At 39.1% G+C, this 14,049-nt stretch overlaps 1 protein-coding gene across 1 annotated transcript; it reads right to left on the bottom strand.

Annotated features, from left to right (window-relative positions):
- Positions 1 to 193: 193 nt before the first annotated feature.
- Fech (Ferrochelatase) lies at positions 194 to 12,595 on the bottom strand. The gene is made up of 10 exons (XM_064043406.1): positions 12,413 to 12,595; positions 11,434 to 11,561; positions 9,066 to 9,231; positions 8,363 to 8,480; positions 7,579 to 7,680; positions 6,844 to 7,009; positions 5,606 to 5,761; positions 3,161 to 3,277; positions 2,463 to 2,590; positions 194 to 1,586 (listed from the first exon to the last, which is right to left on the bottom strand). Exons 1-10 carry the CDS (start codon positions 12,426 to 12,428, stop codon positions 1,493 to 1,495), a joined length of 1,191 nt encoding a protein of 396 aa, XP_063899476.1. The 5' UTR covers positions 12,429 to 12,595; the 3' UTR covers positions 194 to 1,492.
- Positions 12,596 to 14,049: the final 1,454 nt, after the last annotated feature.

The following is a 14,049-nucleotide window of genomic DNA, read 5'->3' on the forward strand; positions in this document are numbered from 1 at the left end:
AAGTTCATGTAATAACAACCTTTATGTATTATTGAGGTTTTAACGGTTTAATAAAAATATTATTTTATATGACAATATATTCTTGTTCAGAAATATCAATGGTTTTAAAATTTCCTGTAGTGTTATCTGTTGTTTATATTTAATTGGTATAATTATAATTTTTTACCAATGTACAAACAAACAGATTTGTTGATTTTAACTTAAAAACCAGAGCATATTTATATCTGTCAAAACTCTTTTATAGTACTTAATCATAAAATTGTGCTATTGAATCGAAAAAAAAAACATTATAATGAAAGTGAGTGATAAGGCAGACGGCCGTTTTCAATATTCTATCTAAGTATTGATTTCCTTACTATACTCTATCCACGGAAGCAAGAGCTAAAATGTAAACAAAGAATGACACTTTTTCAAGATGGCGGTATAACCTGACCGATGGCAAAATCACAGATACTGCGAACATTTTACACAAAAATGTGACGTTTTGTCATCGGTCGGGTTATACCGCCATCTTGAAAAAGTGTCATTCTTTGTTTACCTTTTAGCTCTTGCTTCCGTGGATAGGGTATAGAGATAGGAACTTAACATTACTCGTATGTTAATGACATAATTCTATATCTAGTAAGCAAGTCATCAAATACATAGATAGAATATCGGAAACGGCCGTAAGCTAGAAATGTGATTAGGGCTGCCATCCGTCCGGGTTTCCCCGGATTTGTCCTCGTTTAGAGACCGTCCGGGGGCCGTCCGGGCGGGGTTTCAAGAAGTGTCCGGGGAAAACCCGGACACTTTTCATGTAAGGAAGCACCTCATTAAATTTAAGTATATGTCTATAGTAAATGGATTACAAATTAGATACTATTATGTTTAAAAAAAATCGTACTCGTTCGGGGAAAAAATGCGATTTACGCCAAATGTCCGCCGGTTTTTTTAATGTTTGTCCGGGTTTGGCGAAATACGAGATGGCAGCCCTAAACGTGATGCACCATTCGTAAATTATGTACATCATACAAATAAATTAAATGAGTGCGCCTGTAGGTGTTTATTTACCCTTTGGTTACGGAACCCTAAAAAATAAAACTTTAAAATACTTACAAATGGTGCATTTTAAAAGGAAAAAGATCCTTAATTTAACTATAGATGTTTTATTTCACGAAAGCGGGTTAGCCATACTTGTGTGTGTACTTAATATTAGGTATAAATGAGAAAGTAACTCTGTCTGTCTGTTAAAGTTTCACGTCTAAACCAATGAACTGATTTTAATAAAATTTGGTACAGAGATAGAATTGACCTTGAGAAAGAACATTGGATAGTTTTTATCCCGGACTATTGAATAGTTCTCTTGGAAACGCGATATAACCGAACTCTAAAGCCGCGGGCGGAAGCTAGTACAAAGATAATCTGCATACACATTTACACACACAACTAAAGCTCACCCGCTTTCGTGAGACATTATCTAGCTGCTAGTGACATATTTATTATTTGTTTAAACTTATAGAACATTTTTTTCATAATATTTATCAGTGCAGAGTTCCCTGAAGAACTCTTTGGAACTCTGGCATCGAGCACTGACGCAGTGTGGGCATCTGAAAATAAGTAAAAAAAATATATTGGTTTAATCCTACTAATATTATATTTATAGTCAAAGGCTTGTATATGTCACCGTACGATTACAAACATCGTTAGATTACAATCTATCTCGAGAGATTGTAAACTGTCGAATTATTGTGAACCGTAACATCTGATTGCAATTTAACGTTGACAATTTGACCGCTTTACATTGATAGATTTTAATATAGCGAAAAATAATGCGTTAAATTGCAATCAGATGTTACGGTTCACAATAATTCGACAGTTTACAATCTCTCGAGATAGATTGTAATCTAACGATGTTTGTAATCTTACGGTGACATATATATGTATGTCAATATGCTTGTTACTCTTCCACGCTGTCATTACAGGGTGGATTTTGATGAAACTAGGTAGTATCCAAGTAAATATCGGTCCTGCTTGTGATCTCTCTCCGGTGGTGTCGAATTCTCGTGCCATCGCGCGCAGAGTGAAGGAATAGTGAGTGCACCTTCGAAAAAAGCCTACCAAAGTTCCGAACTGATTTGAAAAATTCTTTCACTGTTGGAAAGCTACACTCTTCCCGAGTAACATGGGCTATATATTTTATCCCGGTACGGGCTAAATGGCTATTTTTTTTTATATTTTCATTTAAAATATTGTCTATATAGAAATCAATACTAATATTATAAAGAGGAAAACTTTATTAGTTTGGTTGTAATAGATAAACTCAAAAACTACAGGACCGATTTTAAATATTCTTTCACCATTAGAAAGCTATATTATCTGCGAGTAACATAGGCTATATTTTATCCCGGTGCGGGCAGTAGCTCTCACGGGACGCGAGTGAAACCGCGGGAAAACGGCTAGTTAATAATATAAATATAACTTACCTTGTAAGGAACTGTTTAGAAACTCTCTGTCCACTATTCATATGGTTAATCACGACGTCTGCGAGAGCTTCTATGAATGTCGGATGCACGTTCGGTGTTGCCGCTCTTTCTATTTGTTTTATACCAGCCTGAAAAAATAAAATGTTATATATAGAACTTTTTATACATAATTATGATTTTATTTTTATTACACTTGGTTCCGGCATATAACTAAAAATACAGTTAAAATGAATTAGGTTTGTGATACATAATGTGGTCTGTGAAAAATTAATTAAATATATTAAAGTCGGGTATTTACTCCTTTTTGTGTGCAAAAATTAAAATTATATTTTTTTTATTCTTCAAAACTTTTACAGCAGATAGAGTAGGATTCGTCATTATCAATCCTTATTTATGTCATAAGTACGAAAGTTACTCTGTCTCGTCAAAAGTAATAACCCAATTTAAATGGAATGGAATGAAAGGACGCAGGTGAAACCGCGGGGAACTGTTTCATGCTTACAGTAAATATATAAATAAACTAGCTTTCGCCCGCGGTTTCACCCGCGTCCCGTAGCCCGATGGTGACAAAAATTATCCTAAAACCTTCTCCCTAAGGTACCTCCCCTCTAATTTTCAGCCAAATCGGTCAAGCCGTTTTCATGTTATGTCGTGACAACGAAAAGCGGGTTTCATTTTTATATAATATAGATACTGACCTCTTTAGCTACATCGTAACAGTATTCAATATCCAACTCGTGTAATGTCTCAATATGTTCATTCACAAACGCAATGGGCACCAACAGTAAATGTTTTCTGCCCTGCTTTGCATATGCCTGGAACAAACAAACATTAAAAAATAAATTCTGTTGAGTCTGCCCTGGAAGCAAGTAACCAGTAATCATCATCATCATATCAGCCGGCGGACGTCCACTGCTGAACATAGGCCTCCCCCTTAGATCTCCACAGATACCTGTTGGAGGCGACCTGCATCCAGCGTCGACGGCAACCTTTATACAGTAATAGATATACATAATTATAATAATTTTACCAATGTTAAAACATTTAGATTTGTTAATTTTCTAACTTATAAATCATAGTATTGTTATGTCTATCAAACCATAAGATTAAATATTATAAAAAAAAATTGAGTCTGTGGATGAGTGATCATCTTGTCACGACGGAAACTGTTGACTAGCCTTTTCTCAACTATGTTGGAGTCGGCTTCCAGTCTAACCGGATGCAGCTGAGTACCAGTGTTTTACAAGGAGCGACTGCCTATCTGACCTCCTTAACCCTGTTACCCGGGCAACCCAATACCCCTTGGTAAGACTGGTTGTCAGACTTACTGGCTTCTGACTACCCGTAACGACTGCCAAGGATGTTCAATGACAGCCGGGACCTACCTGTGTATATGTATGTCTATGTGTATGTGTGTGTGTGTGTGTGTGTACAACTTACCTTAATAGCATCGTCGGTATAAGGCTGCAGCCACGGCAGGGGTCCCACTTTGGACTGCCAGACCAGTCGGTGCGGGTTGGGCACTGCTAGCTGCTGCATAGTGTGTGTGTGTGTGTGTGTGTGTGTGTGTGTACAACTTACCTTAATAGCATCGTCGGTATAAGGCTGCAGCCACGGCAGGGGTCCCACTTTGGACCGCCAGACCAGTCGGTGCGGGTTGGGCACCGCTAGCTGCTGCATAGTGTGTGTGTGTGTGTGTGTGTGTACAACTTACCTTAATAGCATCGTCGGTATAAGGCTGCAGCCACGGCAGGGTCCCACTTTGGACCGCCAGACCAGTCGGTGCGGGTTGGGTACCGCTAGCTGCTGCATGTGTGTGTGTGTGTGTGTGTACAACTTACCTTAATAGCATCGTCGGTATAAGGCTGCAGCCACGGCAGGGTCCCACTTTGGACTGCCAGACCAGTCGGTGCGGGTTTGGCACCGCTAGCTGCTGCATGTGTGTGTGTGTGTGTACAACTTACCTTAATAGCATCGTCGGTATAAGGCTGCAGCCACGGCAGGTCCCACTTTGGACCGCCAGACCAGTCGGTGAGGGTTGGGTACTGCTAGCTGCTGTGTGTGTGTGTGTGTGTGTGTGTGTGTGTACAACTTACCTTAATAGCATCGTCGGTATAAGGCTGCAGCCACGGCAGGGGTCCCACTTTGGACTGCCAGACCAGTCGGTGCGGGTTGGGCACTGCTAGCTGCTGCATAGTGTGTGTGTGTGTGTGTGTGTACAACTTACCTTAATAGCATCGTCGGTATAAGGCTGCAGCCACGGCAGGGTCCCACTTTGACCGCCAGACCAGTCGGTGCGGGTTGGGCACTGCTAGCTGCTGCATAGTGTGTGTGTGTGTGTGTGTGTACAACTTACCTTAATAGCATCGTCGGTATAAGGCTGCAGCCACGGCAGGGGTCCCACTTTGGACTGCCAGACCAGTCGGTGCGGGTTGGGCACTGCTAGCTGCTGCATAGTGTGTGTGTGTGTGTGTGTGTACAACTTACCTTAATAGCATCGTCGGTATAAGGCTGCAGCCACGGCAGGGGTCCCACTTTGGACTGCCAGACCAGTCGGTGCGGGTTGGGCACTGCTAGCTGCTGCATAGTGTGTGTGTGTGTGTGTGTGTGTACAACTTACCTTAATAGCATCGTCGGTATAAGGCTGCAGCCACGGCAGGGTCCCACTTTGGACCTGCCAGACCAGTCGGTGCGGGTTGGGCACTGCTAGCTGCTGCATAGTGTGTGTGTGTGTGTGTGTGTACAACTTACCTTAATAGCATCGTCGGTATAAGGCTGCAGCCACGGCAGGGTCCCACTTTGACCGCCAGACCAGTCGGTGCGGGTTGGGCACTGCTAGCTGCTGCATAGTGTGTGTGTGTGTGTGTGTGTACAACTTACCTTAATAGCATCGTCGGTATAAGGCTGCAGCCACGGCAGGGGTCCCACTTTGGACTGCCAGACCAGTCGGTGCGGGTTGGGCACTGCTAGCTGCCGTGTGTGTGTGTGTGTGTGTGTGTACAACTTACCTTAATAGCATCGTCGGTATAAGGCTGCAGCCACGGCAGGGGTCCCACTTTGGACTGCCAGACCAGTCGGTGCGGGTTGGGCACTGCTAGCTGCTGCATAGTGTGTGTGTGTGTGTGTGTGTGTGTACAACTTACCTTAATAGCATCGTCGGTATAAGGCTGCAGCCACGGCAGGGGTCCCACTTTGGACTGCCAGACCAGTCGGTGCGGGTTGGGTACTGCTAGCTGCTGCATGGTACTGCCCACTGTGGCGGCTACCTCGTGTGGGTATGTGTCGCCGCGGGATACTGCCTGCAATTTGAGGAGAATTTTGTTAAAACCCGGGTAAAAAGTGTTCCGCTTCCCGTCCGTTGCAGAAAGGTCCATTAAAGTTAAAGCTTCTTAAGTCTATAGCTGACCCTTTCTTTGTAAACAAGGTAAATAACAGCAGGTGTTAGCAATATATATATTTTAAGAAGCTTTAATTTTAATTGATTTTTGTGTAACTGACGGTGGCTTCGATAATATAATCTATCTAAAAAAATAAGAGAAATAGAACACACAGATAGCAATAGAATAACGGGTCTTGAAAAAAATGGTCCCATTTATCTGTCCTAAGAAAATACTGATGTGGGCTTGGTCGGATGTAGAATAGTCAGGATGTTGCTAAAATTGATGAAATAATTCCTATGTATAAGATCATTTGAACAACACATATATTATATTATATACGTAGCTATGTACAATAGCTAATTCTCGCGGTTTCACCCACGTCCTGGGCCTCCTTAGCGAACCCAGATAAAATGTGGTTTATGTTACTTAGGAATAAATCTGTGTTTTTTCTTCACGCAAAATCTACGGGATAGATTTTGATGGAGCTTAGAAAGTAATACAGCTTATACATTACAATTAAATAAACATTACTTTTTATCCACATAATATACCTATGCACCTTCAGAGGTAAGCTATGAGCCGTGAACAGTATGACGACATCATCTCGTATGCTGGCGTCAAATGCTTCAAGTTTATATACACTAAACACTTTATATTTTATCCGGGTGCGGGAAGTAGCTAGTTTCTAAGTTTGAATGTACTTTCTAAGTATATCTTAGACACCAATGACTGAGTTTCGGATGGCACGTTAAACTGTAGGTCCCGGCTGTCATTGAACATCCTTGGCAGTCGTTACGGGTAGTCAGAAGCCAGTAAGTCTGACACCAGTCTAACCAAGGGGTTGCTCGTGTAACTGGGTTGAGGAGGTCAGATAAGGCAGTCGCTCCTTGTGGCACACTGGTACTCAGCTGCATCCGGTTAGACTGGAAGCCGACCCCAACATAGTTGGGAAAAAGGCTCGGAGGAGGCGGGAAGAAGCTAGTTCATAAATACCTATGCACCTTCAGAGGTAAGCTATGAGCAGTGAACAGTATAACGACGTCGTCTCGTATGCTGGGATCAAAAGCCTCCAGTTTCTCTTGGATCCTTTGAGCGAACACTTTGGCTAACAGTGGGTGACTCGCCCATCGCTCTATCATGCTGAATTTTATATTTTTCGGTACGGGCCTGTGGAAAAAAAGAAAAAAATATATTTAAAAAAAATTACAAAAAATCAAAACCGACTCCGAAAACAATGACTCCCAGCGGGGCCCAGTAGGGCCAAGGCCTGTCGGGGCTGCGGGATTATTCGCGCGAGTTACCGTGACCCTGGTACATAAAAGGACGACGGAACACTACGATTCTTAGTCAGTAAGAGTCTGACACTCCCTCACCGCTGCTAACCCACAGCGGGAGGGGGTCATTTGATAATTTTTAGCGTTGATAAAAAAATGCTATACTATGGCTATTTTTATGCGCGTAGTCTGGTAAATACCCTATCAGAAGCTGGTAGATAGATATACTTCTTCTTCCTCCTGCCCTGTCCCCAATTTTATTTGGGGTCGGCGCAATACTGACACTCACTCCCTTCCTATTCATGTCATCTTTCAAGCAATCCATCCATCTTTTCTTAGGTCTTCCTCTGCCTCTCCATCCGTCTACATTCACACTAAGCATACACTTTGTTGCATGCGTATCATCCGTCCTCATTACAAGCTGGTAGATAGATATAAAAGTAGTGAAAATATATAACTTACGTGGATTTATAGAAGTCGGCTATAGCGTTTAAGCTGGAACCAGTGGTCGCACAACTATACTGAGGGTACTGGGAGAATATTACTGCACGTTCCACACCATCTCTGAAAATATATAAAATTCTTTGTTAAAAAGTAACGATTTTTTTATATTATCTTGTTTTAAATAATTGTGTAAAAAATTCTCCAAGTCTGTATTTAAGTAATGTTAATAATTTTGATAGTACTTTTTACACAAAAACTTAAATATTAAAAAAAACCGGTCAAGTGCGAGTCGGAATTACGCACGAAGGGTTTCGTACCATTATTTAGAAAATTATAAAAAAATCACGTTTGTTGTATGGGATACTAGCTTCCGCCAGCGGCTTCGCCCGCGTGGTGTGTTGATAAAAAGTAGCCTATGTGTTAGTCCAGGGTATCACCTATCTACATACTAAATTTCAAACAAATCGGTCCAGCCGTTTTTGCGTGATTGAATAACAAACATACATCCATACATTCTCACAAACTTTCACATTTATAATATTTATTTAATTCTAGTTTTCAGTATTTTTTTTTATAGCGGCAACAATAATAATCATCTGTGAAAATTTCAATTCTAACTATCACGGTTCATGAGATACAGCCTGGTGACAGACGGACGGACGGACGGACAGACGGACAGATGAGCGAAAAAAGGGTCCCGTTTTACCCTTTGGGTACGGAACCCTAAAACAGACAAAATTAAAATGCTACATGGTGTTCACATTTACAAATCGGTTGAAGTCGGTTAAAGCTATATACTCACTTCTCAAGCTGCGCGAAAGTTTCTTCAGTGAAAGGTGGTACATATCTGAAAGCTACATAATGTTTGTGTGGCCCAGTTTCCGGGGATAACTTGTCTAAAGCTTCTACTAGCAGACGACCTGAAAAAAGAGGGAAAATATATTAATTTAATCAAACAAAATCAAAAGAATTTCATTACAAATAGGCTGAAAAATAACACTTTTAGATAGTCTTATCCCTGCTTTCCTACTAATATTATAAATGCGAAAGTAACTCTGTCTGTCTGTTACGCTTTCACGTCTAAACCACCGAACTGATTCATAATAAAATTTGGTACAGAGATAGAATTGAGAAAGAATATAGAATAGCTTTTATCCCGGACTTTTGAAGAGTTCTCTTGGAAACGCGATGTAACCGAACACTACGCGGGCGAAGCCGCGGGCGGAAGCTAGTATTCGGTGTAAAATTACTATCACTGAAATGGTAAAATTCATTTATTGCGCTATCACACTCGTCATATTATGCGTTAGTACACAAATATGACTGTACCGTATCAGAACTACTACAATTATCTCTCAGAACGACGTCAAAAATCATCAAATGAACCCTCCCGCTGTGGGTTAGCAGCGGCGAGGGAGTGTCAGACTCTTACTGACTAAAAACCGTCGTGTTCCGTCGTAGGCCTTTTATGTACCAGGGCCGCGGTAACTCTTTCAAACTATTACCTTGACTATTAGTCCACTTAAGGATAGGTGATCCGCCTCCAATCTCCATATATTTCTTTTGGACTTCCTCTGTTCGTCGCGACGCTATCCAGGGACCTAATTTATTTTGTATTGGTAATTGTATCATATCTCTATCCGTCATAATACGGTGTAGGTAATCTCCGACCTAGAAAAAAGTAAAAAAAAAACACCTTTAAAAATGACCTCAAAAACACAGCTTTGATACGATGTTCCATCATGAAGTTCCAGTTCATATCTTCCGGCTCCATCATCAGATGAGTTCGACAGTACCATATTACTGTTACTGTATTGTCATCAGAACTACATACTGCTGCCAATTTTGATGACGCTACGATCCTTGGAAGATGGTTGAATAAGTTACTTTAGATTCTATTAGGCACATGGTTTTAAATCAGTAGTTCCTAAGATTAGTGCATCATCCTCCGAGCCTTTTTTCCCAACTATGTTGGGGTCGGCTTCCAGTCTAACCGGATATACCTGAGTACCAGTGCTTTATAAGGAGCGACTGCCCTATCTGACCCCCTCAACCCAGTTACCCGGGCAACCCAAGAATGTTGGTTAGAATGTTGTCAGACTTACTGGTTCCTGACTACCCGTAACGACTGCTAAAGATGTTGATGATTTTCCTGAGATTAGCGCGTCTAAAGAATTATCTCTTCAGCTTTATAACATTGGTTAATAGACGGCTACTTTTTAACATATGTTGGAAGTAGTTCCCGGGATGTGGTTTACAAACGGGAAATAAGAAAACAATCAATAAATATATATAGTAATTGGAAGTACGAGGAAATTAATTAAATAATTATATAATTGTTGTTATATTCCTTATCACTATTGTAATAAAACGGAAACTCATTGTTTATACTGGATATTGATAAGTCATCATTATATTGAATTTACCTACTTAAAGATCGGATAATTAGATACTATTAAGGCTCGTTTTGAATTCTTGCTCATGCCGCGACTGCATGAAGTCGGTCACAGCTGCACTACTGGTTTGCATGTATTTACATGAAACCATTTTGTATCGAAGCAGCCGCAGCAGCAGCACATCATCATCATCATCTCAGCCGGCGGACGTCCACTGCTGAACATAGGCCTCCCAGATCTCCACAGATACCTGTTGGAGGCGATCTGCATCCAGCGGCTCCTGGCGACCTTTATAAGATCGTCGGTCCACCTTTTTGGTGGATGTCCTATACTGCGCTTGCTAGTACGTGGTCTCCACTCCAGCACTTTTCGACCCCATCGGCTATCTGCTCTGCGAGCAATATGGCCAGCCCATTGCCACTTCAACTTGTTAATCCGGTGGGCTATATCGGTGACTTTAGTTCGTCCACGGATCTCCTCATTTCGGATTCAATTCCGACAGCAGCACGTGCATACCTTAATGCGTATCGAATTGACCGATCTTTAAGTAGGTAAATGCAATATAATGATGACTTATCACTATTTTCAGTTGGTTTAGTAGTTTTCTCTTTTTTATGTTAATCTAGAAGTATAAATTAGTACCTATTTTTTTTGTATATATGTTTGAAACATTTGAGATTTAATATAAGTTTTTACTAATTACAACATGATCTAAATTGAAAATTAATGTAATATGATTATTTTTTTCAAAACACATCTTTGTCCACGCAAAAATCACGTTTCGATTCAGTTCCAAAAGATACCCTATCTAAAAAGGTTATCAATAATATTTTGAGGGACATAATTTTCTTCTAGAAAAAACTTTTTTTTTAAATTAGGTAACAAAATAGTTTATGATAAAAGTTATTTAATCATCATCAGTTCAAAATAAGTCAAGGCTATTTCATATAATAAGGTTTTTAAACAAGTACTGTCTCTTGGTTTTACTTGTGCTACACGGTTACTTGACCAAATTTTTTTCAAAATGGAAGAACTTGTTGTGTGTTGTTGTTAGTAAATAATTGAACAAGTTTTTGCTGGCAGTTTGACCGCCGTTTATTGGAATCTAATCCGTTTATTTGGATAGCTTACAGCACAGCCTTCTTTAAGAATTAGGTTATATAACACTAAAATATTTTTTAGGTAGGGATGTAGGTTGAACCACTGGTAGAAGCTAGAAATAGAAGGGCCGGGCTTCATCCTATACATACTAAGACAGCGCACCGTAAATGTGACGGCATACATGTTTTTTTTTAAATACAGATTTAGCTTAACAATAGCAAATTAGGAAGTCATAAAATATGAAAAGAAACAAAGACATAGTTTGTGAAATGAATAAAAAAAGAAATTGCCTTGCCGTCAATTTGACTGTCTTGGTCTTTCTAGTGTAAAAAGTAGATTAAAATTTATAATAGAAATATAGAGTCTAAAGTCTTACCTGATCAATATGAGTAGGTCCACCCATGTTGAGCATGACAATAGCTGTCTTGGGATTCTGAACATCCGAGAGCATTCTTACAGAACTGAGGCTTGCTGGCCTTGGTACCCTTGGGAACGTTTTGCGACCTGGAAACAGAGAATTTAACAATCATCAACTGGCTCGTAGCCTTAACGCAACTATGTTGGGGTCGGTTTCCAGTCTAACCGGATGCAGCTGAGTATCAGTGTGCTACTGGCACAACTGCTTATCTGACCACCTCAATCTAATTCCCTGGGCAAACAAAAAACCATGCAACAAAAATAAAAACTGTCCAAGTGAGTGTCTATGAAAGGGCCAAAAACGTGTGTTGAGTGTTTGAGAGGCCCCTAAAATAATTATTGTATTCTAGTTTTCAGTCTCACCAACCGTATTTTTTGTTATAGTGGCAACTATAATACATCACCTGTGAAAATTTCAACTTACATCATGGTGATGAGAGATGATGACGATGACATGAGATACCGACTGGTGACAGTGAATTTAAAACTGATCAATTTATTTTAGTTGAAAATTGTAAGTCCTAAGTTCTTTGCACACCATTTCCTACACTCAGCCAACAATTTTTTTTTCATCTTAATTTATTTTTAGTACTTCATTATTTTGTATTTTTCATATCAATGTTTACATAGGTTTTCATAACCTAAAACATTGTTTTTCATAACAAAACAAACAGTGACTTAGCTAATAATTATAGAACAATTAAAATTGTTACAATAAACTTTCCATTATTGATCAGGTTACGAAATTTTACATAACATTTTTTTTTCAGGTCATATTTTGAAAGAGCGATAACACGATAATTAAAGTGTTATTGATACAGTTGTACACAATATCTAAGAGCGACAAACATGTTTAAAATATAGACATGTGTATTTAAAGCTACTATTTGTATTTTTAAAGAAAATTATAAAAATGCAAATGAGAATTTCCGACTTACATATTGTTGATAACATTTTATTGCCTGACACTTTTACAGGAATGTAAAAATTTTATCTTGTTACACGAATGCTGTTAAATAAATGCAACTTGTATATTTTTTATTGTTGTTTGAATTTATTTTATTTCACACATAATAATCGCTCGCCGGGATAATGACAACTAAGCCGATAATGATGAACGATTTCAGATTTCAGATAATGGCCGTCGATCGTTTCGTTCTTTTCTGTTCATTCATTTAGTGATGCAGCAAAAATCGAAAAAGTCCTCAAAAAAGGTTATCATAAAATCGTAAAAATGATTACAGAATTTAAATATGAAAACAGTTTCTAAGGTAAGTTTATTTTTTAGGGCAAGTGTATACAGTTCTTGTTCGTTTCTCACTTTGTAAACGTTATGGAATATCTGATTGATAAGCGCTCGCTGCAATAATACGAATTGTGCAAAATTTACTGTGCAGGGATAATATTGAAGAAGCAATGATTTTTATCAACTAAAATTATATCTTTATAAATCGAGTAAATGTTAGGGAATACCGATAAGTTAAGAGACAAGAGTTTACTTATATGTTAGATAAACCTTTGCTCATCGTCTGCCTAAGCCTTTCCCTCAAGTATGTTGGGTTCGGTTGGATATCTAAGGACTACCTATCTAGTCTTCAACCTAATTACCTAGAAAATCTAATATCTCTGGGTAAGAGTGGATTGATAAGATCACTCCCTAACTTGATTAAAACCATTGACATATATTCTAGCGATAGACAAGAACATCCATACAAATAATTTACCCGCATATGTCGTCTGTTGACATCTCGTTGACGTATTGTGACATGTAGTCATCCTCATTGATGTTAATTGCTGAAGTGTCGCTCGTATTTTGCCTACATTTTTCATTACTCAAAAAGTTTATATCTAAGTGAATTCAAAATCATGTAATATATCAAAAAGTTTATTTATATCTAATTGAATGCAAAATCATGTAATATATTAAAACCAGGAACTTATTTTTAGAGTTTTTAATATTAATTACGATGTTTTTTTTCTTGAAAGTAAGAACATACCATGACAAAGTGAAGTCTGTTTTCATTGATATTTTACCTACTGCCAGTTTTATGGCACATCTGTTTCTGCACGATTTTCTTAATCCATAATTTAAGATGGCGGGCGGGAACAAATTAATGCATATTTGTAAAATTGAATTATAAATGAAAAGTATGATATACAAGCGTTATAATAGCATGAACAGCGTGTAATTTTACTAACTTGACTCTCGAATAGTTTATATGTGTAAGTTTATACCTTGATATGTATTTTCTATTTTATAATTGTCGTTTCATAGACATCCATCTGACGCAGGCGTCAAAATCGCTCTGATTTGCCATTTTGGGCACTGCATAGTCTGCACTGCAGTTCAGTGTGGTAAGCTTTTTGTTCGGAACGTTCTATCTAGTACGTAGTACATATATATCGATGATTAAAACATCCAAAAACAAACATATATTTGAATCTTCCGCTACCAATCAGAGCATCCACCTTACGCTAAGGACATGGGCGTAGCCAGCTTTGGGCTCAGGGTGGGGCAGCAGTCAACTTATCTCCGGGGGAGGGCCGGCCCTCCAATTTTTTGTATCTTAAGCCG

The sequence above is a fragment of the Helicoverpa armigera genome, chromosome 31 (genome assembly GCF_030705265.1).
Source record: "Helicoverpa armigera isolate CAAS_96S chromosome 31, ASM3070526v1, whole genome shotgun sequence".
NCBI classification, from domain to species: domain Eukaryota; kingdom Metazoa; phylum Arthropoda; class Insecta; order Lepidoptera; family Noctuidae; genus Helicoverpa; species Helicoverpa armigera.

Coding starts and splice junctions, on each gene's coding strand:
- Fech (XM_064043406.1), bottom strand. Junction 9,232..11,433: donor GACCTACTCATATTGATCAG/GTAAGACTTTAG, acceptor ACTTTTTTCTAG/GTCGGAGATTACCTACACCG. Junction 1,587..2,462: donor TCTAAACAGTTCCTTACAAG/GTAAGTTATATT, acceptor ACTTATTTTCAG/ATGCCCACACTGCGTCAGTG.